Below are 25,424 nucleotides of genomic sequence, written 5' to 3' on the forward strand. Positions count from 1 at the left end.
ACACACACACACACACACACACACACACACACACACACACACACACATACAGTAATGAGTTTATGGTACAGAACTTTACACTTAGACATTTTCACATCTTTGTTGTCTGCATAAATGTGATTTGTGAACAGTTTGTCATATGAAAGACTGATGGTAAATCTCATCAGTGCTGTGCACCAACTCATACAGGTGCAAACACAGCTGTTCACCACTAAGCAGACCTGTTTTTATACCCTGTAGCTTTGAGTATGTTGCCAGAGCATCTTATTTTCCCTCAGTTGCCTTCAATGCCGCCAATCTGCATTAGTGAATGAATATACAAAATGAATCGAAAGCCTCCTTTCACCAAACGTGAAATAGCTGTCTCCCAAATAACATCACATCACCGCTGCACCACATGCACGCCAGATTTATTTTTACAAGGCACGAGCCAGATTTTTTGATAGTTTTAAAAGGAGTGGCATAGATTTACTGCATCCACAACAAATGTCTATGTATTCCTTTATGAGTTCTTTAGCTATTACTCACAAGGAGCTAGTTTGTCAGTGCTGTGTGTGCTCTTTCTGTGCTCTGTACTCCCGCAGTAATGAATGGTGCTGGTTAGACTATTCTGTCTCCGTCAGGCTTTTGGGGGGCCTACAGAGGAGCTCCTATAGGGTTTCATTAATCTGGCTGTCAGAAAGTATATGGGTGCTATCTTTTGTACAGGTCATGGTGGGCAGCTGTGTTACCACTGCCCTCTTCCTTGTTCTGGCTCTTCATCCCCTGACAGGGCAGTCCACAGGATGGTTGGCTGGCTGATTTGGTGGGTGGGCGCGTGGGTGAAGCGAGACACAGAGGGCATAATGCATGGCAGGGGGCTTTTACTGTCTGCTCATAAGCCTGCTCTGTATCAATGAATAAAAATGTTGTTCTACGCCAACTGGGATAGTCAGGGAATTCCAGGAATTCTCAGGAAATCTCTTGTTATGTGATTTAGAAGTAGGCAAAAAAAAACTGCACATAATCTGGGACATCAACAGATATGTAAAACACCACACACTGTATGAGGTATAAAGGTGTGTGTAACATTAAATACCTATTTCATGAGGTGAATAGTGTGAATGAATAACATTTTTATTATGTGTCATGCATGCAACAATGCATGATGCGAGGAATGAGAATAAACACTATTTGAATAACCCATCTCTACTTCTTAGTTATCGAACTATAGCTAAACTTTACCTCTTCAAAATTAAACAGCCATTCTGATTTTTGATCATCTGAACACCAGAATATTTCAGGAGTTTGTTCTCCCATGCCATGGAAAATTGCTACTCTTATATAATCACATTATGAACTGTATAAAAGAAAAAAAAACATGTTTAACATCTGACTTTCATGTGATGTAGAGTTAGTATGATCACAATGCCCACTAGTGTTTTTCTACTCTCTTATAGATAATCTTTATTTTAGGTTACATTAGATTGGTCACTGTAACTGTTGGTTGCAGGCTCATGCAGCAATGTGTGGTGCATTCAGCTTTCAGCTCAACCATCCACATAAATTATTAATGCTTTTTAACTGCTGTTAAAAAGAAATATGAAATATGCACTTCTGATCTATAAATTTCATTCCAGTGTCAGCGCTCCATGGATTTACACTATTGCCCATCCATCCTAGCTGACAATATGCTGCAACTACAAAGTGAAAAGATTACACTTCCACCCTCCTGTAGATTAAATACTGAAATACAGAGTCCTTAGTCTGACTGCAGTAAAAATAACTGTAACCATGTTTGATATCGTCAGATCCGAAATCATCCAGAATGCACAGCTCCGATGGCTGGTTTAATTGTGTATGTGTCACTTTTTTTCTTTTTCTTTTATTGGCTGTGCTAAATCACACCTGCTCCTTCTTCGCGTACGCGCGGCCACACCTAAGAGGTGCTACTGTGACACGATGCTTAAAAACAATCAAGCCCTCTCTCAATCTGCACCAAAACGAGCCTAATCCACTCTGACAGAGAAACACCTGATGGCCCTGCATACCACTCCAGTCTCCAACAATTCCTACATAACCTAGTACACACACACACACACACATACGATGAAGGTTTTATGCCTCCGTCTTATGCTTAGTTAATCAGAGGAATACCACTTTAACAAATATGAAGTGGATCTGGTGTATGCTAATATCCTCCGCTCACTTTCTCCCTGTCAGATATGATTAGGTCAGGCCGGTTTCCTTACATTGATCTCAGTGCAGAGCAGACAGGCTGCTCACACCAGCCGTGGCTGCAGGCGCGCTAGCTCTTTATCTGTTTGGTTTGGTATATTTTCATGACTGATTCAGGTTGCTATGGACCATAGGCAGCAGCAGGTGGCTCAGACTTGCTGTCAGACATTTTTATCTTGAAAGCCTTTATTTACATTAAATCTGTTAGTAGTCTTTGATTCAGGTTGTGTTTAGTTTGGGTTGCTCTTTTATTAAGTGCCTTACTCATGCTTTCAGCTAGCTGGCCATGGCAGATATGTGGCACACATGCATTGCTAAATAGTTATGTTTATTACCTTATTTGACAGGGACAGCGCACATTAATAACATTTCTAAAGATATGCCAGGCTAATTTTCATCTGTTGTCTCGGGGCAGGCAGTTGTTAAAATCACAGATGTTGGGAATAAAAGTGTTGGAAATACAATCGATAAAAGCGGTTAAAAAACAGAGACAGGACTTAAAACACACAGAATCAACAGATAGCATGATAAAACAATGTTAGGCCCGGTGAAGTGTGGGTATTGTGTACAGTAACTATGGCAGGAGCTTGTTATAGTCACTGTTCAGCTCTTACACAAGGGATAAACCGATACCGATACTGGGCCGATATGGACTTGATTAGCTGGATCGGGTATCAGTGACAACGAAGCCGATCAATTCAATTCTATGTTTATATACCATATACTATATGCTATATATTTGTATACCGGATTTTGTTGCTGCTTTTAAAAATGTACACTTGAATTGTAATTCATGTTAATGTTAAATATGTTTTGCCAAGTTGCTGGTGTACAATTTATTATTTTGATAAATTTACATCTTTGCATTTACTTCCTACATTTTTTTACAAAGTTAAGAAATCAATGTTTAAGTTGAGTTTGATGTTTCTTTACACATAAAAGAACGATCCCGGTCACTTCCACACAGTGAGGCTTACAGCTTATTCATTAAATGCTGGTATTGGATCGGTACTCTGTATCAGCTGATGCCCAACGCCCAGGTATCACTGTCGGGGCTGAAAAAGTCAGATTGGTGCGCGAAACATAATAGTGACAAATAAGACAACACAAAAACGTCACACTGTTCTAGTGTTTACAAGTTTAATTTCTAATGAACCTGGCTCTTATTAATGTTGTGGAGAAGGAATGGTATAGTTGGTTCTTACGTTACTGCAATAAAAGAAATGCACACACAACTATTCAGTATCTCAAGTTATTTGATGCTGCAAACGCGTATCCATTTGAAGTTCAGTTTGATCAATCATTATTGATTGGATGCAGCCTTCAAATTGGATACACTGTACAATGTTACACATCCAAGGCTACAGTACAGTAATGACATTAATAGATTCAAATGCGATAATAGCTCAAATGACTGTAATCCTTGAGAGTTGGTGGGAGGTGGGGGGAACATCCTCTGCTCCCCCCCTCTGTTTTGGTGCTCAGGAAGACCAGGTTAATGAATATGAAGTGGATCTACTGTATTATAATACAATTTACTCACCTTTTTTTTACTCAGGTATGATTAGGTCAATAGCAGGTTACAGTGATTCTCTACAGCTCAGAGCAGACTCGCTGCTCACACCAACTACCGTGGCCAGCCTGCCAGCTTTCTATCTGTGTGATTTTGTGTACATCATTTTCATGACTGACTGAGGTTGCAGTCCAGGATGATGTAAGCCTGTGTTAATTCAGTGTGGACAGTGCAGGCTTTGTTCTGTGCCCTTTGGTGCTACACTAGAGCTGTGCCGGGCTCGCTTATGTGACCTCTACCATTGTAGTGCGATGTGAATTTGAAGCTTTGTTTTGCTGCTGCAGTTGAATCAAAAAAAGAAAAAAAAAGGGGGGGGGGGGGGGAGCTGGAGTGAAGTGAAGCATATTTTAGCTTTCTATTTGGATATTCTTCCTTTAACTTTAGTTTGCATTTTTGCATCATCAAGTTGTTTATTTCCCTTAGTACTCCTGTGACATAATTATCCGGGTAAAGGTTTTATTCAAATATGCAATAGACCTGCTGAAAAAGCTTAACTTTAATCTTTTTTTTTTTTAAGCGCAGATTTGTGAAATGCAAAGGAAGGGCAAGTAGAAGCAGACAGTCTTTGATGTTTGTGCTGCCTTAGTATTGTGTGTCAGTACAAAATGAGATCAAGACAAAGATTCTCACCTTACCCTTTAGTAAAGATGAGATATTTGTTGAGGAAGCCTTTGTGGTTAGACTTAATCAGCAGTTTCACAGTCTTTAACAATAATCTAAAACCACAGGTATACAACAAGACAGGATGACGAGAGTCAGAACTGACTCTGCTCTATTTCCTGACCTATTTGTTGTGCATCACTGGCATTATACAGCAGCTGCAAAAGTACAGATTTGCACCGTTAATTGACAGCTCAGAGCCCCACTTACATTATACTCACCTGTTCATGCTCTATCTGAGCTGGGATTTTTTGTATTTGAATGATGTATTTGTTTTGGCAGAATTTGATTAACCTTAATTTTTTGTGTTCTTTTTAGGTCTGGGCTACAACAAACAGACACTTCATCTGAACAGCATGAATCAACATCCTGTTTCAACTGAATAAGTGCAAACAGTCAGCACACAGTTCACTGCTAACCTTCCGACCATCCCACACACACACCCCTGACCACTATACTGTAACATCAGCCAGTGCCTGAAAGGACAGCTTCATTATCCCGTCCACCCACCCAATTAGGAGCCAGATGGCACTTCTGGCCAATCAAATCATGGATGCAAGGATTCTCAGCAGCATGAATGGGAGAGCAGAGCTTTCCCAGTTCTTGAGGGTCACCAATCAAAGCATGGTCTCCCAGGTAAATTCCACCCAGGATGACAGTCGCAAGAACAGGAAGTATCCCTGCCCGTTGTGTGGAAAGCGCTTTCGCTTCAACAGCATTCTGTCCCTTCACATGCGCACACACACCGGTGAGAAGCCCTTCAAGTGCCCGTATTGCGACCACAGGGCTGCCCAGAAGGGAAACCTGAAGATACACCTCCGTACTCACAAGCAAGGCATTCTGGGCAAAGGCCGTGGACGAATTAGGGAGGAAAATAGATTGCTTCATGAGCTTGAGGAAAGGGCGATAATAAGGGACAGGCAGACGCGGGCTGGTCATGTTGGCCAACAGCAAACATCCAATATAAACCAACTTCAAAAGCCCCAGCTGTTAGAGACTGTCCCGACACAACCGCCATTCTTAACCATCTCTAGTGCTGCAGAGAGCCAGCCACACACATCCACATCTCCTAAGGTGACTCCCTTCCATGATGATCCCATCCAGCCCCAACCCACCGGCTTCCGCTGCTCATTCTGTAAGGGAAAGTTCAGGAAGCAGCAGGAGCTTGAGCGCCACATCAGGATCCTACATAAACCCTATAAATGCACCTTGTGCGAGTTTGCGGCTTCACAGGAGGAGGACCTCATCGCCCACGTTGAGACAACGCATATAACCGCTGATTCGGGATCGGGGCAGAGGCCCGCCATCGGGGCCGGCGACAAGAAAAGGCCCGCTGGCGAATTCCCCTGCGAGGTGTGCGGCCAGACATTCAGCCAGGCCTGGTTCCTGAAGGGTCACATGAGGAAACACAAGGACTCTTTTGAGCACTGCTGTCAGATCTGTGGCCGTCGTTTTAAAGAACCCTGGTTTCTCAAGAACCACATGAAGGTCCACCTAAATAAGCTGGCTGCCAAGCGTAATCTCCCTGCTGAACATGAGACCTCTGTTAACATGGAGAACCTGACACAAGACCACCAGAGCAACCTCTACTCACAGTACATCACCCGAATTCACAACAGGTTCCTCACAGCTGAGAGAGCCGACCATCAAGATTATAGCCAGCTGCTCGCCACAGCTGGCGTTGACATGAAGGTTAGGGAGATGTTAGGGAGGATGATTTCCTCAGGTCCAGGCCCCTTGACAGATGCAGAGAGCTCCTCCTTACTGGGTTTAAATCATCTCCACCCTCCACTGAGCTCCACTAGCATGGATTATCTGCAGAAGGTCATGTCTAACAGAGATGCACTCAACAGCAGCAGCAGCTACCCAGGCTGGCAGATCATGACACCAGGGTTGCCTGTTGAACAGCAAATGTTCGGTCTTAAAGACCAGCAGCAGAGCTCCTCCTACCTGCCTGAGAGATGTGTCCCTGTAGACGATGGCAAAGTGTGTCTCGGCGACCAAGACACTCAGGCCATCAGCAGGCCCGGTAGCCCAGGCAGCATGAGCCGTCATGGGCAGAAAGAGATCATCACAGAGACGGGGAGCTCCCACTCTGGCAGTGGCCTTGATCATCAACCGCTATCTTCTTCTCCAGTTACAGGTAATTCAGTCATGGAAAGCTCTTTTTTCTGAATTTTTTTATTTTTTAAGATTTTGATAAATGTGAGGATAGCAGGATATTATTTTCGTGCTTTCCAAAATTTGACATCCTCAGGGTCTAATGAAGGACACTATCAATTGCATTATGGGAACTGTAAGATCCCTTGTTTGTGGTCCTTGAACCATATTGCGTATTAAAAATATGAACATGTCTTCCTCTGCTGCTTCGATTTTGACCGTAATTTTATTTTTTTTAAACATAAAAAAAATAAATTGGGCATTTTTCCTTTAATTGAACGCAGAGCCGCAGAGATGAAATGCAACATGAAAGCCTTCGCCACCTGGATTCGAGCCAGAACAGTTGAGGTTTACAATGGTTTAATCTGTGTCTTGCAAGTCCCCCTTAACATATGGAATCACTGTTTGTCAGGTGTTTTTGCTAAGATGACAGACCTCATTACGGAGCTCTAATTTAATCACTGTAGAATATCACAACAAAGGATCAAATCTCTGCATCCCATAATCTTGTCTATATGTTTTCTTTTTAAAGTGGGAATATAGTAGCGAAGTGACAGCTGTGGCCTCATCTCTCTTCCCACTTGGTGTAGGTGGACATGAAGCGCAGGGTCAGCAACACCACCACAGATATTACTGTCATCCGCAAGGACTTTGTCTTCCTTTAAAAGATAATGGCATCATGTTGAATTGTAGGGATAATTAGTACCCTCTATTTTATATCCGTCACATCCCCACCCCTTGCCTACGGGGGCACAAGATGTTAATGCATGCCATCTGGTGTTTTTAATGATTTGATATATACCACCCAGTGATTTTTATGATTTGATCTACCACCTGGTATTTTTATTGATAGTCTTCTGTTCCACCTGGTGATTTGGATGATTCGGCTCTCTGGGTAAATGTCTTTCTTGTCATGGCATCCTGCTAACATGTTATCATGAGCCTAAATTACTGCTATAACAGCGTTGTTAAGAGAAGAGAAATAAATCCAAACTTTTGTTCTGTTTCTTCACCAGCTTACGACTGTGGTTATTTTCCACTGGAGTGCTGCTGTTATGTACGTCCAAGTCTGCCGCGCTCTTGTGGGATTTGATCCAGCATCCTCTTAAATGATGGCCGTATAGCAGAGATAAATGGATCAGGTCTAATCTCATTAGATGTTTTGTTTCCATATTGTACACACATACTGGTATCTGCATATTTACATGTAAATGCTTGCCGTTTATGGCCAAATCCCTCTCTGGTTGCTCTTTAAGAAACATATTCAAGCTCTGTTGTTTTTACTTTCCCTCTTCTCCCCTATCTCCAAGACCATACGGTGTCACTTCCAGAAACATTTATGATAGCTGGCTAGCTGAGGATTTGAGTGCACACAGTTCTGGGATGGCACATTCAGTATCAGACTCTAATTTCAGTCAATATTAAGCATGGAAACTAATTCATTGTAAAGGTCAGGCGTCATTGCTTTAGTCAATGATGGATCCGGCAGGCTCTCGCTCCCCCTCTCCTCCTCTCCTCTCTGTTCTTAGTCTTGTGTAATGGTAGACTCACTCTGGGGGCTTAGCACCGCATTGTTTAGCTCTGACAATATATCCCAGAGACCTCTGCAGCTGCTCCCTGCGCTCACAATGACAGATTAATTAACACAATCACACGCTGCTGGCCCTGGCTCAACACACAGGTCTGCTGCGGGACAGATAGGTAAATCCTACACATATGGAGAACACGCACCACTTGATGAGGGTTTAATAACAGGGATAAGTTTTTCCGGAGGTGGGGGGTTGTAACTGATCAAGTCTGTCTGTCTCGACGGTTGGACGTGGAGGAAGAGAGAGGGAGAGAGTGAGTGTTTTCTAATTCAGGAGAGCAGAGATGCTGAGGAAGAATTACCACTGCCAGATGTTCAGCTTGAGGAACATTGATTAGTCCAGAATTACTGGCTGCATTATTCATAGTCAGCCTATGGTGGTCATGAAGTTATTGATGTTCTCAATATGGATAGCAAATATAGTACAGTCATGGCTGTCAGAGTGAGAGACGGCGTCTTTGCTCGATACATTCCAGATACAGTGCTGGATTTAGATTTTTAACTGCAGAAGCCCAGCACGTTAAATTAGAAATTGCGTTTTGATTTCAATAGAAGTGTCATGAATTACTTCTCTCAATATCTCACCAGGACTGATTTGAAAATGCATTTTGACTTTAATTATAATCTGAGATTAAGACTAACGACTCTTCTTAAAATGATAAACTAATGAAGGGTGCACGCTTCAGGCCTCTGACCTACATTGGACCAGTTAGATCCCGGCTCCGAATAAAAACATGCTGAACAAACGTAAAATGCTCTGACAGTTATTAATTAGTCCCATTCAATACTCTTAACCTTAAGGTCAGTGAGCAGACACCATGTAATGATGTTGTCCCCACATGTGTTTTGTCCCTTCTTCCCTGCTTTTAAACTTCTTTTACTGTAAGCGTTAAAGCTATAAGAAATGATAAGCGTCTGTAAAGCTGTGACTGGTAATACCAGCAGAGGTTTACCCAGAAACACAGATAAAGCAAGCTGCTCTACAGAGTGTCACTTTTCGTTTGGCTGTTCCAGTTACATCAGTCTATTCTTTGTGATTGCTGACAGTAAAAGCATCTTTTAACCAAACGGGTCCTTATCTAACTCGGCCCTGTGTCTGGCTCAACAAACTCAGCTTCTTACTCAGAGATCACCGTACAGCCTGACTGGTTTGTCTGAACTGATTACCTGTTGGCTTTTCTGTCTCCCTCTCACTTCTGTCTTTTAATCCTCTTTTTAATTATTATTGCAGATATGAGGCTCAAATTAAGCTCAAAATGCTTGTTTTCCTAGCATGCAGATAAAAAGATTTACCCAGGGAGTTCTGAACACCTGCCTTGAAATATTGTTCCACCATCTCCTGAATGCCATTTGGCTTAATTGACTTGGAAACGTCCCAAATGCGTCATTGACTATGTGGTCTAATTAATATTAATAATATATGCTATTATAAACATCAAAGAACATCTGGTGCCCCTGTTTTTCTCTCCAGTCTTGTGTGTTACTCCCTTTCCCTCTCTCCCTCACTCTGTTTCATCTTAAACCAAACCAGCCACAACGTATCTCTGCTTTGCATTTCAGGTGCTTGATTGCATATATAGAAAAAGCCAAAACCTTACTGTGTATAGAGTTTGATATCTACAATATAATGCCAAATGCCTATGTAAGCATATAGTATGTGAGCCTGTGATTGCATTGACGGTGATGTATGGCTGTAAATCTTAAAGCTTATTTCCATATGAAATGAATCACTCGTCCAAGCCCAGCTGCATGCTTTTTCCAAAGACACGGCTCACTTGAGGAGTTTATTTACTTATTTATTTACCTTTCTCCTCTGCCTTTCACATCCAGTAAAGGCGGATAACTCATACGCATCACTTCATTAGTTGCTCTGTGTTAGGTGAGAGAGGCTGGAGTTCGTAATGATGCAGTAATTGGAGTTTTGGTTGATAAATCTAAGCTCTAAAATTACTCCCCTCACATAATGTGAGCCTCGGCAGTGTAAGTAAATCTTAAACTGATTAAGTTAGCATGAACCAGGCAATCACAAAGATGGCACCCGTCCAAACGAAGAGAAGAAATAGGCAGAGTCTTCGTTCTTTGTATTGTTTTACTGCTCTCATGTAGGCTGGCAAATGGGTTTAGGAAGGTCCACGCCGAAAGATGAGGTCAGATATATGTGTTTTCTGCATTCGGAGCTGGCCGGTAATGTCATCGTAATTCCAGCCGCAGAATAATTGAGATGTATGGCGTGTCTGACACCAGTTCCATTAAGCTGTTTGGATTTTTTTTATTTCTTACTGGAGACAAGGGTGTGGCACCGTTGAAGTCTCTTTCCCGCTCTCACACAGCCACGCACATTCATGCACGCACATTCATGCACGCACATTCATGCACGCACATTCATGCACGCACACATTAAATCCAACACACTGTACACACTGTAGACACACAAACTGTGCAAACAGGGGTGACTACCTTCAGTTCAGGGGCGCGGATTTGCCATTTCAGCAGTGATTTTTCAATTTCATTAGGTTCAGCTATTATTTAGGTAATATGTGGGCTTTGTTTTATGGTTTTTCGTACGTTTGAAAAGTCAAAAAGTCAAACAGCCCTCCTTTTACTACCATTCACCTCACAAAGGTGGTTTTTCCAATAAAGTTGGAAACAAAGTAAAGTAACAACTACAGATCATTAGATTTGGATTTACCTCAGAGAATTACCTCAGGGTCAGATCTTGAGGTGTATGAAATTGATATTTCTCTGGCGGGGATGAATCACCGTTGTAACTCAGATATTAGTCCATTAAAGAAGAACAATAAGGCATCACTATGCATAGAATTAAATTAATGGTGGTGGGTTTATCTCCCAATCCCAGACGCATCCCTAAAAGACACAGTATAATGTATGACCTGACCTTCAAATGCCAGGAGAGTGTTGGGCAATAAACTGCCAATATTTGTGGCTTAATGGCGTCGGATGACTTTTACTGTAATTGGAATGGCAGCGAAACAGCTGGGCTGTTTAAAGACAGTGCAAGGCTGAGGTCTCAGACAATCACTAACTCAAAATGGTCACAGGGAGTGTGTTTAACCCTGGAGGGAGTTTCTGTGATAGCTATAATGATTAAACTGTAGGTAAACAGAGGGAAGAAGACGTTTAAATTACCTTTAATTAAAAGTTGTGGTGAGCAGGATCAAATCTTGTTTCCAGATGGATATTTTTCATCGGCTAAAAGGAGAAAAATTACCCTTTGTCATTCTCCACAATAACACACTTTGTACTTTTTGAATTATGGCTCCAACACACCATTTTTCACTAGTATGAAGCAAAAATAAACTCAGCTACAGTACATGGTGCGGTTAATCAGAACTGCTCACATGTTGGACTTCGTTATTTTTGACTGGGAAACCCACTTACTGGTTTTGATGGAATGAGGTTCTTATCTGCGACATCTGCCTTGTTCTACTTGCTTTGAATTTGACTGTTTATTATTTCTGGAAGAATCTTGTTTGGTGTTAACATCTTTGGGTATATTTATTGCACATGGTGGTGGCGTCCATACTGTAAAATGATGGATCACTGGAGCTGAAAGCTGATTACAAGCTTGATTTACTGCAGGGCAGCGCTTAAATCATTCAACTCAGCCTGGTGTGGGATTGCAACATTTTTCATGTTTAGACAACGGTTGTTGGTACATACTTTTCTCAGAACAGAGTGCTCAGTATGACTCATATGCACACAGTTTCCTAATTTGATTTGGATTGTGTTGTGTCTTTGCTGTTTTTGTCTGTGTTAGGTGAGAAAGTCTACAGGTGTCCACTCTCCAGCGACTTCACCGCTGCACAGACAGCCTCCCTCGGCTTCCATCTGGATCGCTACCACTTCCCCCACTGGCAAAACAGCAGGGATCTTTCTTCTCCACTGCAGCCCACCAGCAGCAGCAGCTCCAGCCCCAACCCCAACCCCAAGCTCAGACCCAGATCCAGGGAAGACTGGAGCCCAGCCCACTATCTTGGTCTGGAGAGCCATGGTGAAAACGCCCTGCTCATCAAGCAGCCTGAACTTACTGACAAAGAAGCAGGTGTAGAGGGCTCTTTATCGGCTCAAACCAGGAAGTCCCAGTATGAGCCTTTAGATTTGTCTGTCAGGCCGGAGTCTGTCATGTCTCATTCGGGCATATCTCCGGCTGTACTGGTACAGATGTCTGGCGTTTTCAGAAATGGACTCTCCTCCTCCATTACTCGCCGGCTACAAAGTTACTCTAACACTGCAGCTGAACTCGGCGTGAAACCTGCATATCAGTGTGACCTTTTGGTGCAGGGAACAAGAGAAGAGATGAACGCACAGAATGCCGGCTCCACAGGTCACGACGGTGAAGGTGAATTCGAGAAATCAGAGCTCGGGAGGGGGGACGAAAATGACGCCAAGTGGAAGATGCTGAAAAATAATATCCTCGAGCCAGAGGAGCTGGGGCAGGCTGATTTCCAGAGTCCTGGCGAGAAGAAGCACGAAACACCCGGACTTTGGGGCAGAGCTGTGGCTGAATCTCCCATCTCCTCTCTGGAGAGCTTGACTCCAGGACAGGGGGATCAAGTCCAGCACCAGGGCGGCCTGCTCTCCTTCTTCAGATCCCAGGGGAACCTGAGCAGCACACCTGCCAGCGCACACAAAGCCAGTCTGAACGATGGCGGGAACATGGAGAAAGATGTTGCATCAGGTGAGCATCTATATCATGTATGTTAAATGCAGCTGTCACTGTTACCAAGATGAAGCCAGGGTGGCATTAGGATTTAAAGGTGTCTACTGCCACCTAGTGGACACAAGCTGGTCTTTGCTTTTTTTCCCCCCATCTTGTTATCTCCTTTCAGATGCTTTGTATATCACCCCATCTCAGTGTGATAGACCACTGCAGATGGCCGTATAACAATATTACAGTTGGCTTACTTAATTCTAAATATACGAGGCTGACTAGCATGCGTGTCATTGTCAAGGATGCTGTTACAGAAACTTTTAAAAAGAAAACGTTTTTTGGCAGTATCTCCACCATCATCACCTGACAGAGGAAGTGTAAAGAGTGAGTGTGAGTGTGTGAATAAATCAAGCCAATTACAAACAACACACCTCCTTTAGCACTTCACTTTTCTTTTCTTTTTGCTATCTCTTTTCTCAAACGAGGGCTGAAGAAGACACAGGTGTGTGGCACTGATTACCCTACACTTTAAAGGATGATATAATCTCCCTGTGTGATAGGTTGCAAATCACCCAAACCAATGGAAGCCCACTGATGGAGAGGCTTAAACTCTTGTGCTGGTGTGATATGCTCGCTGAGTGCAGATTTAATAATGCTGTCTCTCAAGAGAGGGAATCCAACAGCTGGGGTCTTTGATATGCATGTATTATGAGTGCAACATGATACACCTTCCCTCTGATCCCCCTCTTATTCAGAAACTCAATATGTTCATGTGAAAGACAGGAAAGTGCCTGTCAACTCCATTAGGGATTAACATCTGTTCCCTTTCTTTATGATTCCAACAGCAAGATGTAGTTTTCTATTTGATTGTACAGATGGTTATAATAATACGCCGAAAAGCACCCCTTTCCTTCAACTCCTGTCATGGCCGTCGCACTGTTCATGTTTCTTTCTTGCTTTTATCGCGTATATAAAGTCACTTGAATTACAAAAAAAAGACAGGCATTTAGAAAAGCTGACCGCTTTGAGTCGTCGTATTTGAACAAACCTCATATTTTAAATTCCTTTAAAAATCTAGCAACAATTGACATTTCAAACCTTTTTTTTAACCTCATACACAGCACATTATTCTGTGACCATCGTTTGTGTTTCTAAGCAATCTGATCAATGTATTTGTTTCCTGCTCGGAGTTATTTCAAGCATCCCGTGACTTTTGTTTGCTGCAGATTGATCCTCCATATTTTTCTCTCTCCCTGAGGAGGAAGATGTCACAGACACAATAAACACCTGTCAGTCAAACTGGACACTGAGATGAGTAACTGACATTGAGAGTCCATTGAGTGTCCTCTAGAACTGAACTAAGCAGGTGGCCCGGCAGGCTGTCCTGTCTGCAGTGCTGACCAGGTGGCTTTGTCACGGGGCTGTCTCCTGTTGCCCCCATCCTCTCCATACTGTATGGCACGTCGAGTGGCATGGTGACATATTGCCGGGCAGTTTGGACATGGAGTGATGTGTTTGTGATGACAGTTCAGGTCGGCTCCAATGTGACAGCAGTGGTAATTGGCCAGATGGTGACCTCTGGTTGAACCTGTCTGCATGCTCATTAGTCTCACTGAGCCCTCCCTTGTGTGTTAAACAGAAACTCTCATCTCCGCACTGCTTTGACTAAACCACTAGATGGCAACATTTACCACTCAACAGTTACGCTGTGGTAAAACCTGTAAATGTTTCTGTACCAGGTATTATGGCACGCTTTCATTTTTCACAGGCACAATTAGGACAACTATTTTTGAGAACACAGTCATGTGGCGCCAGGGATGCCTCAGGGTTCATCCAACTTTAAATCAGTTAACCAGTAAACTAAACCAGCTGTGTCTTCTGCAACATCAGACCAGGCCTCTCAGACGCATGTGAACAAGAGAATATGAGAAGATCGATAAAGAAAGGATTAAAAACGAACGAACAACAGAGGACAGAGAGGAAGAAAAGGCCCCGATTTGAAAGGTTGAAAGGGGTGAGTTATTATCTCATTGTCTGACCTCTGCATACCCTCCGCGGAGAGGGTGACAGAGAGCGAGAGAAAAAGGAGCGAGACAAGGAGCGAGAAAGATCACCATAGATGGAGATAGATGGAGCGACAGCGAGGTGAAAGAGGAGCGGTAGTGCGGCTGTCTCCATGAGCAGATGTCGTTTGAGGGCAGCGAGAGGGCAGCGCGGCCTGCCTTTGTGCCGTGCTTCTCCCCATAGAGATAATGAAGGGTGGAGCACTGGGAAGGATGTGCAGTCATCACTCACTGTCTGTGTGCCATCAGAGCTCAGCCCTGTGTCATCCGTCACCATTCAGCTCCTCTGGCCCCCGTCGGCCCCGCCACTGTCATCATGGTCATTATCTCAGCCTATGACACACAACACACTCTCACCGCACACACACACACACACTCACACTCACACGCGGGAATTCATGCGTACAGGTGCAAACATATACATGTGTACAAACTAACGCAAATATGCACTAAAGTCAGGCAGGGTATGGTATTACATTTTTTATACAGTGCCTATACAATATTTGAGTTTCAATACTAATACCATACTAAAATTGGTTTTGATAGCTTTCTCTGACACAAAAGAAGCCAAAGTTCTCAAATGTTACATATAGGTTAAACAAAACCCATACAAGGGTTTTCAAAGTCTTAGACTGTGGGCTAGTTTTGCTCAACTCCTGGATGCCTATGGGATCATGATTATGTTATTTGATCCCATAAACACTCGACAAATGAGCGAAGGTAGCCGAATAATGCTGTTTGACATGATGTCCGACCTACACCAAATACATAAAAAGAGGTCTGTCATAAGGCATTTATTTGTTTCTGACTGGGAAAAAAACACTGCATCTCTGAACTATGTCTTCAACCAAATCACACACATTATATATGATCTTCTTTTGACAACTAATGTAATAGCTAATGGGAATTTTTGTTTTCACACACTTTGGAAACCTGATTTTTAGAAAATAGTCTGACCAGAAGTTTACAGAGTGCTACTCTGCTACTGACACATTTGGTTTCGTACCACAATATTCTGAGGCCAGTCCCAGCCCTACTCATGGCAAGAGAGGGTTACTACCTAAAGGAATAGTTTAACATTTCGGAATATAGGCTTTTTAGTTTTATTGCCGAGAGTTAAATGAGAAGACACCACCCTGATATTTGTACATTAAATATGAATCAACAGCCAGGAGAAGGTTAGCATATAGCTAGCATAAAGACTGGAAACAGAAAGCCTGGCTCTGTCTGACATTAAAACAATCTGCCGACTAGCACCTCTTACGCTCACTAAAAAATACATTATATCTCCTTTGTTACATTTTTTTACATAAACCTGAGAGGTAAAATTACACATCATGGTTTTACAGAGAGTTACGTACTGGACACTTGCGTGGTGGTTGCATTGATTGCTAAAAGTAAGTCTGAGGAGGCAAGAAACACAAGTGGTCAAACGGTTATATGGTTTTTAAACAAACTCCGAGGTCAGCTTAACTTTCTTGAGAGACTAAGCTGAACGATAGAATTACAACCCAAACTGTCTGTTGTAAACATCCATCACAGTTTATGACTTCCTGGTTCATCTTTGACCTAGCATACATGCCATAGTTGTGTAAGTTTCCTGTGATTTTCCTCAGATAATCTGGCTGTACTGTTAGCTTGTTTACAATCTGTCTGACTGCCCGTGTTTCTTGTCTGACTTCGTTATAGTGATGTCGCCGTGTTCCCAGATCTCAGCAATAACTCCGGTGAGTACAATGTTATCATAACAGATGCAAACGATGGCCAAAATTACACAAGACCCAAGTTGTAATAAACCAGAACTGTCCTTTAATACAGTCCAATGTCAGTATTTTACAGAGTCAAAGTCAGTAATCATTCATTCTGTTCTTCTTCCTTCACTCTTTCTCTCAACACCACACAATTCCACCCCCTCATTTCCTGTCCAGTGTATTTTGTGCATCCGTGTGTGTGTGTGTGTGTGTGTGTGTGTGCGGCTGGTCTGAAACTGTGGCTCGAGCAGCCTATGAATGGAGGATCATGTGGTGAAGAGATGGATGGCTCCGAGCCCACTGCTGTCTCCTCTAATTGTAAAATATTAGTTACATTAGACTGTTGCCTGTGATTAATGGAACTTATTTGGAGGTTGCCCTCTCTTGGACCTCCCCTCTCCTCTGGTGGGAGGGAAGAAAGAACAGCAGACCCAGGGAGACGATGGGGGAGAGAAAGAAAGGCGAGGGGGGGAGACAAGCAGGGCAACAAGCGACTGATGCAAACGCGAGACCTTTTGGCTCATTATTAACTGACTTTATGAGAGTGTAATGGGCTACAGGATTGTTCACATCATCTGAGTGCATTTACAAGATTTTAACAAGATTGAGGTAAATCTGTTCAGTCTCTCAAGTTACAATAGATGTGTACAATTTGGGAAATGTGGGGTTTTTCTGTTCCCTATGCGCTTATCCTTCTTGACAGAAATTTTATAAGTGAGATTAAAAGATGCATAGAATCAGAAATGTTAATTATTTGCTGTCCACCCCCATTTCCTGTTTTTCCCACTTCCATTGATTGAGGCTTGACAAAGAGACAGTTGAGTTTAACACCACAAACAGCTCTGTACCTGGATTTTGACAAAGCTTTTCTTTTACAATTGTTCCTCCCAGACAGCTCTCCCTTCCTCGCTCAATAAGACTACTCCTACACACACACACACACACACACACACACACACACACACACACACACACACACACAAACACACACAACCCTCTGTGGCATCCTGATGATATTCAGATGTGTCAGGTCTTATCCTCTCTCCGACTGGTGTGTGTGAATGCCTGTGTGTGTCCTTTACGGCCATCAGGTTATTATACACCAACAGATGGAGCATTACCTTTTATTGCTCACACCGTCTGTGAGTTTTCCCACTTTTCCCCCCAAAAACACCTTTTTTATGTAGATGTGAAAGCGAGTGTTCAGCTGCGTACAGCTGTCTCGGCTCTGATGAGGAGCATGATAGAGAGGAAGAGGCGAGGGCGGGGGTGAAAAGGCTGAGACAGCCCTCAGTTTTTGGGAAGTGATGTCAAATGACATCAGCACATAATGGTTTACTGTAACCATGAATCACAGAGAAACACATTAAAGTGTTAGACAGAGGGGAAAAGAGAAAGTCATTATATGAAGTAACATCTCAGAAATAGCACAGCAGTGAACAAGGACATGTAACTGTCGAGGTAGACAGGTAAATGAGTCATCCGGCACAGTTTTTGTTTTGATCTTAGCTACACCTTCGGGCTGTGGTGTCATACTGATTTTTATTAAGGTCACGTAAACTTCTGGAAGCTATTAACGGTATGCTTTGTTGTTTGTATCTTAAAGGTACACTCTGTGCTTTGTCATGTAGATTCAGATTATTTGTAGCGGAGTTATGTAGCGGGCGCTAAAGAGGGGGGACAGACAGGAAGTTTTGGCATGCCTTGCCTCCCAGCTGCAGACGTCTGTCGTTCCTCAACTCAACACTTGTGTGTGTGTTTATTTGTCTGTGTGTGCATGTGTCCATGTGTTGTGTGCAGGAAATATGTTACAATGTATTAGAACTTGCTGCCCTTTTTATAAAAACATGTCAGCCCATGAAGTGTCACACAGTGTTAGAAAGAGCAAATTGTTATCATGAAAACACATTTTTAGAGTGTTATTTTATTATAACATTTTTCTACATTGACTCTAGCCCACTGTGACTAATAGGGAACTTGTTTAAGCCCCATTGAAACGTCACTGTGTGTGTGTGTGTGTGTGTGTGTGACTTTATTTCCCTCTGACATTTCAAAAGCTCAGTCAAAGTTTAACTTCTCACCTGCCAACATCTGGTCTAGAATACTGGAAACATGACCGTCAAAATTATATTTAATATCCAGAATTGTAAACATAAATCTTTTTCACAAGACTCAATCTCACCCTGCTCATTTTCACGAAGCTTTTTCTCGATTAGCACCCTGTACTACTACAAAACTTCACTGAATGTGTTGTTTTGAGCCAGAGCTGTTGGTCTGTTTTGATTTGACTGGCTCACAGTGCTCAGCTGGGACGAGGTTTGAGCTCTCTAACTGTATTAAGTCTGTTCTCTCTGTCTGCCCTCTTCGTCTTTCCCAGCTCGGAAGCCATTCCAGTGCAGGTACTGCCCCTACAGCGCCTCCCAGAAGGGCAACCTGAAGACCCACGTCCTCTGTGTCCACCGCAAGCCCTTTGACAACAGCCTCTACCCCGACCGCCGCCTCCGGCGCTCGCACACGCCCCAGAGGCCCTCCAGATTGCCTCAGAGCATCACGGGAGATAACCTTGTGCCGGGAAGAGACCAGATCGGCATGACATCGCTCTGTGGGACTTGATGTTGTCGTGGCAACAGCAGATACAGACAGTTATGATTATTGTTTTATCTTCGTGTCGAAGGGGTGATTGAAATTGTTAAAAAAAAAAAGAGTTGACAACCAACCTTGATGTACATTCCAGTGTTTACTTGAAGAGCCACAGTACGTATTTATCTGTAGCAAAAAAGCTGCCTATAATAATAATAAAGTCCGTTGTGATGTGAAAGTGTAGCGAGGGTATTTAGTGCCGTTCATTTTGTCAGAATTGTCCAAACGATTTACTTGTGTTTACACGCATCTATCAGTTCAACACTTGTCCGATAGGGAGAATGTACCGTGCCTGCCCAAAGCACTTGTTCTTTCATCCAGTAAATACCCTGTGTTACATTTTTGTAAATATCGCTCGATTTCCCTTCCAGTCCAGAAGTCTTGTCTATCTGTCAGGATATGGTGCCAGATGTTCGGGCTTTAATCGCGGCAGATGTAATGAAGTAGAATGTTGCACATCGGAGCTTCCATTTGTTCTGGATTCCACTCCAGGGAGAAAGCCTCTCTCACATATAATTATTGGCCATTAACTCCTATGCTTCATGCCCTCGTGCTGGAACAATGCTCAATTAAGGGGAACCAAGGAAATGGAAAAACTGCAGAGATGCATCGATAGTACATTCAAATCCTTTTTTTCTTACGTTTTTTTGTAAATTGAGTGGAACCAGCCATGTGTGTATGTACCAGATCTGCCCACTAGTATGAAATAGGCCCAATCAACACAGCTATCGTGTGCTGCCAAGGCTATGTATGGTAATTTTAGCATGATCTGAGCTGCCTCAGCCTCCTGTGCCAAAACCCTGCCTGTAAACCCAGAGATCACCTTGGGCAGCTGTGTGCCTGTTCAGCCGGGGCCTTGTAGCCACAGCGATGTGACTTTGACTGACAGTCGGCCTGACAACTCCATTCATGCGCCACCTGCTAGCTGTCAATCAGGGTGGCCATCCTGGGGCTATTGACGGAGCTGTCAGCCTGTGTGAGATGTGTCTGTCAAAGCCCACCCACTCTGCCACTCTGTCTCCCTGCCTGGGCAGTCTGACATTCGTTTACTGTCCCCTTTCCATCCCGTCCATTTCTGTCTCTTTCTTCCACTCTGTGTCCGTTCGTCTCTTCCCTGTTTCCCTTCAGAGACACGCCAGCCCCTTAATCCCCGATCCAATCACAGATTCTTTGGGTACACGTTTGTCATCCTCAAACCCTCTGGTTTTTGTAATGGACTGCTTCACAAACACTTCTGCAGGTGACTCAGGCCTGATATACATGCAGTTTTATTGCTGCTTCTTGTATTTGTGTGTACCCCGTCAGCGCTCTACGCCACTACTGCCACCAATTCTTTCTCTACTCTCTTTTCCCCCTCAATTTCTCTCGCCGCCATCTTCCTCCTCCTCCTCCTCTGCTCACTCGACCCTTCATCTCTCTAGCTGACAGGTGACAAGGTCTGGGCCTCCAGCTGACTGGCTAATCGGAGACCTGTCATACCTGTCAATAGTTTTTCAGAGCCATGCCAAGCCAGATCAGGCCAGACCAGACCATGCTTGTGAGTTGACCAAGGGCACAGAGTTATGTGGCGATTGGAAGAAATGCTCCAAAAACTCACAGCGTTGTGGAAATTCTGTCACTTGTACCCCTCCAACAGCCCTCTGGATATGGATCATCCCTGAGGCCTCATCCTGTCAAACCTCCTAATTAAGCGCAGTTTCTCTTAAAGCAGGGCCTTTAATTAATGCAGGGGAAGTTTGTTAATTACTCCTAACGGTGATGAATGTTTTAGTTAACGTCTCACAACTGTAGTCAATGTCATACTCAGGCTCTGTTACTGCTTTGTAAGGGCTCATCTTTCTAGCGTACAGCCCTGTTTTTTTTTACCGCTCCCGGTGTTGTTTTACGTTTGAACTCAAGGACTCATCGTGTCATCGCTTTATCTAAAAAGGCAGTTTGCATGTGATCAGGTCATGTCATGCCTCCACAGCCTGATTGGCTTGACAGACAAGTGAAAAACACAGATGCCAAATTCCTGTATTTTATCCACCGGAGCTTTGGCTCACCTTGACCTTTTGCTGAGAATGACATCCTGTTTACCTGCAGTAAATCAATCCTCATTCTCTGACACCTATAAATAACCCTTCTCTGGAGAAAAGGCGGACATGCCATCTCATAGTATCTGATGGCGTGGGTTTTACCTATCAACCCCAGATCAGAATCAGGGGTTGATATTTTCATTGATATTAAGTGAAATGTTGATAAGTTAAGTTTTGAAAAATGCAAATTGGCTATATAGGTATCGTCTTTTTATCTTTTGTTATTTCTTTCTTGTCTTTCCATTGTGGAAATGATCACCGTAATCTTTTGTTTTCCTCTTGTTTTCCTGTTCTTCATGCTCCTGATCGTTATCCCTCTCATCATTATTACTATTTACAGTTGCTTATCTGCAGACCATGTTTGAGGTCTCTTTCCCAACCTCATCGAGAGAGGCGGGCCATGTACAGCTAATCAGCCTGAATAAGTAAAGGAAACAGTTTGACAGGCCAGGTAATGAGAAGTAATGAATCACTAATCACAGTCTCTTACAACCCTTGGAGCACAGATGAAAAATTAAAGGTAATTAGCTTGCACAGTTGTGAAAACAATATTTAAGACTGTTGGCATCACATGCCACAGACTTAACAGATTTTCTCCGCCGACAACATACATCAACGCAGCGCTGAAGTCCTAATATCAAGCTGTTATTGGAAAAGCTTTCTCGATGTAATTTTAGTGACTGATCTGATCAGGGTATACAAGTCTCCCTTTTTTTTCCCTCTCTCGCAGGCAATCTGGCCAAAACGTGAGCATGACAAATGTTTCACTTAGTTTTTCCCGCAGGATTTTCTCCACTGAGGAAAAGACGGAACATGCCAGAAACATGCTTCTGAGACTCAGCTTTGGTTAAAGTAGCACTGAGGAACAGCGGAGTGTGAGGTATTATTCATTCGCTATACTTCACACACACACACGCGCATGCACACACACACACACACGCACGCACACACACACACACACACACACACACACACACACACACACACACACATAGTGTAAGGTAATTCAGAGACGTGTGGTCAGAGCTGTGAACCCTCTGCAGCTCTCCGTGGTACCTGCGCTTGACAGCAGAGTGAGAGATGCTTTGACAGGGTCCGTGTTAGACAAGTCTGCGCAAAACTCAAAGTACAGGATCCAGACACGGGCTGTCAGTCAAAGCCGGCGCATCTCCCAGCTGAGATGTGCCAGTTTAGTCACAGTTACAAAGGAACTAATATGCGTTAACTGGAGCAAGGCACACATATGGGCCTGGTAGAGCCCTGTGTCCCGAGGCTGGGATTGAATGAATGCCAAAAACATAAGCCCAAGATATAAAAAGAATTACAAGGGGACAAATAAAACATGGGGATTATGTCAGTGTGAGAAATGGAGGTGTTGTAATTCTGCATGTGTGCCGGTTGCCTCTCCTGTTTCAGCATCCAGGGCCTGTGGGCTGTAGCCCCGCAGTCCTGCACCTGTGCTCCGCCGATCCAGGAGCTTTAGAGACAGAATGGAGAGGAAGCTGTTATACTGTACGTGTCAGGGAGGGAGAAAAAGAGGGAAGAGAGAGGCAAGGTTGGAAAAGAAAAGTAGGACAGGACAGACTGATTGGGGATGTTGGAGACAGCAATCGGGCCCCAAAATGCTGTATCTGCCAAATCAGATGCCAGCACCCATGTTTTGAGTTTTAGGCGCTCGTGTAGGAGAGTAACCGCCCTTATATCGTACAATACACATGTTTAGTTAAATACCAGTGACAGGAAGTGACTAGATTTGAGGCCACAGCTACTCCCCTGCTCAGCCGCTCGTGTCGTGTTATCGCCCAAAGTTCATTTGAGTTTCAAGCCTCCTCTCTCTCTCTCTCTGTTGCTCTATCTGCTGAAAAGACCTGTCTCACATTAACAAACAATTGCACCAAACTCCATTAAACTCCCTTCATGGGGATGTGATAGTGCCTCAAGTTAAAGGCTGTAATTGAAAAGCATTTGACAAACCACGCACCGCAAAGCGACAATAGACAAGCTGTGATTCTCACTTGAGTTATTCAGTGGAAATGATTATCATCATTTTATTCTGTGCCCCGCACAACTTGCTTGAATAGTACGTCTCTAAAACAGTGATTCTCGGATTTGTTCATGCTAACGATCTTCAGATGGATAGACATCCAGATAATGATTTTCTTTTTCACCACATGAGTCAGTATACAACAGCCTGTGGAATCTATATTTCTAATGAAATAAAAGCTAAAATGAGCTACTTTTTGACTTTTTTTTGATCTGATGACACCGAAGCGGGGCTGCCAGAATGCCACTTTGACAACTTACTGTTCTCCAACCTGCACTGAAGCGCAGCGTAACCAGTCAAACCCTAAGAAGTGGAAAGTCTCTCTGGGAAGATGCTCCCGTCCATTGATTTGAAGTGACAGCCACATCCTTGACAAACACACCTGTCAGTGTTCAAGTCACATCACATTTTCAGTTTTACAGACAGAAGACAGCAGAGGTGTGCAGGGGTGTGTGTGTGTGTTTATGCACATGCGAGCATGAGTGCCCATAAGAAAGTTTCTTCATCCCTTTTTTTTCATTTTTTGTGGATAGATACTTCCACTCTGCTCCAGCTGTTGTTCAGGAACACAGCCAGATATTCTTTCATTGGCTTCTTCAGCCGATGTTTATGAAACAAGACATCTGTTATATTTATTTGCAAACACGCGTCAGAAATGGATTTAATGTGCCAGAACCCGCTGACCATCACTCTGTGTGTATAAGTTAGTATCGCTGAGCTGGTCAGAGAATCTGTGTGTCTCTGCAGTGGCGTGGCAAGTTTTTGGCTGGGGAGGGGCTGGTTATGGGGACTGAGGAAGGAGGGGGGGGGGGGGGGGGGGGGGGGGGGGGGGGGGGTGGGAGGGAAAGAGAGAGGGTGGGGGGGGGGGGGGATAGGGTGATGAGCTGCTGCAATAATAAGCAGATTTTAATGATTTACTATAAATCAGCAGCCGAGGCCTCTGCTTGGGGAGACTGAGGGGGATGACAGCTCCTGACTCACACACCTCGCAAATGCCTTGCTGATGATGTGTGTGCGCTTCAGATCATCAATCACTGCGCGCACACACACACACACACACACACACACACACACACACACACACACACAGACATCCCACTTTTACAAAAACATGCTTTCAACACACGTACACAGATTCACACCTACACACACTCACACACACACACACACATGTGCTGCCACACACATGTTCCTTGTCTCTAATGTCTCCTCTGCTGTGGCAGGGGACAAATCAATCATGGGTACAGAAGTTCAAGGGGGTAAGAGATTGTCTGGTCCGTTTTTCCCTATGCTATTGATCCCATTTTACTGGCATCATCGCCAAGCTGTCTCGCAAACCCCGGGACGGCGATGGATTGAAAGTGGATGATTGAGAGAGGAGGTAGGGTGACATTCACTGTAATCTCAGCCCCGCACCCGCACCCCTGCCCCCAACCCTGCCCTTCTTCTCACACACTGACAAATCCAATGACATTGAAAGTTAGCATTGTACCGGGAGATTTTGGGAGCAGATAGAATCAGGCCTATCAGCTTGAATCTCCCAGTGAAGGAAACACACTTTGCAAAGATTAACAGTGTTTTTCTTGTCTTCTTGTCTCTTTGCATTCCTTCTCCAGTCATCTGAGTGTCTGAAGGTGTTGTGCTGTCTACCGCTCCTTGAATTTGATGAAAAAGACATTGGAAAGAACACCTCATGACAGCACACCAAGTGTGTGGGGGACGCAAAAAAAAGAGTGACACAGAGTATTTCCCTAAAATTCCAAAATGAGGCTCATGTGGAAAATTGAATGCATGCTCCATTTCCTCATAAGTACTGGCAGTGTTTTCTTATCACTTGTGTAAATGAGGAGGGGATTTTCCCAGGAAATGATGGAGAGTTTGCAGTGAAAGCAACACTGTTGAAGGCGTCCGAGACATCACAAGACAAACATGTTGCAAACAGATTTTCAAAGATATAATCGTTTCTGCTAAATCCTGG

The 25,424-nt window shown here is 43.6% G+C and overlaps 1 protein-coding gene across 1 annotated transcript; it reads left to right on the forward strand.

Moving 5' to 3' along the window:
• The first annotated feature begins 4,535 nt into the window (after positions 1 to 4,535).
• On the forward strand, positions 4,536 to 24,228 carry LOC116389257 (zinc finger protein 516-like). Its single transcript, XM_031857808.1, has 4 exons — positions 4,536 to 4,544; positions 4,934 to 6,593; positions 11,977 to 12,897; positions 19,062 to 24,228. Exons 1-4 carry the CDS (start codon positions 4,536 to 4,538, stop codon positions 19,295 to 19,297), a joined length of 2,826 nt encoding a protein of 941 aa, XP_031713668.1. The 3' UTR covers positions 19,298 to 24,228.
• Positions 24,229 to 25,424: the final 1,196 nt, after the last annotated feature.

Source organism: Anarrhichthys ocellatus, unplaced genomic scaffold (genome assembly GCF_004355925.1).
Source record: "Anarrhichthys ocellatus isolate YVR2014 unplaced genomic scaffold, GSC_Weel_1.0 scaffold2, whole genome shotgun sequence".
Classification (NCBI taxonomy): Eukaryota; Metazoa; Chordata; class Actinopteri; order Perciformes; family Anarhichadidae; genus Anarrhichthys; species Anarrhichthys ocellatus.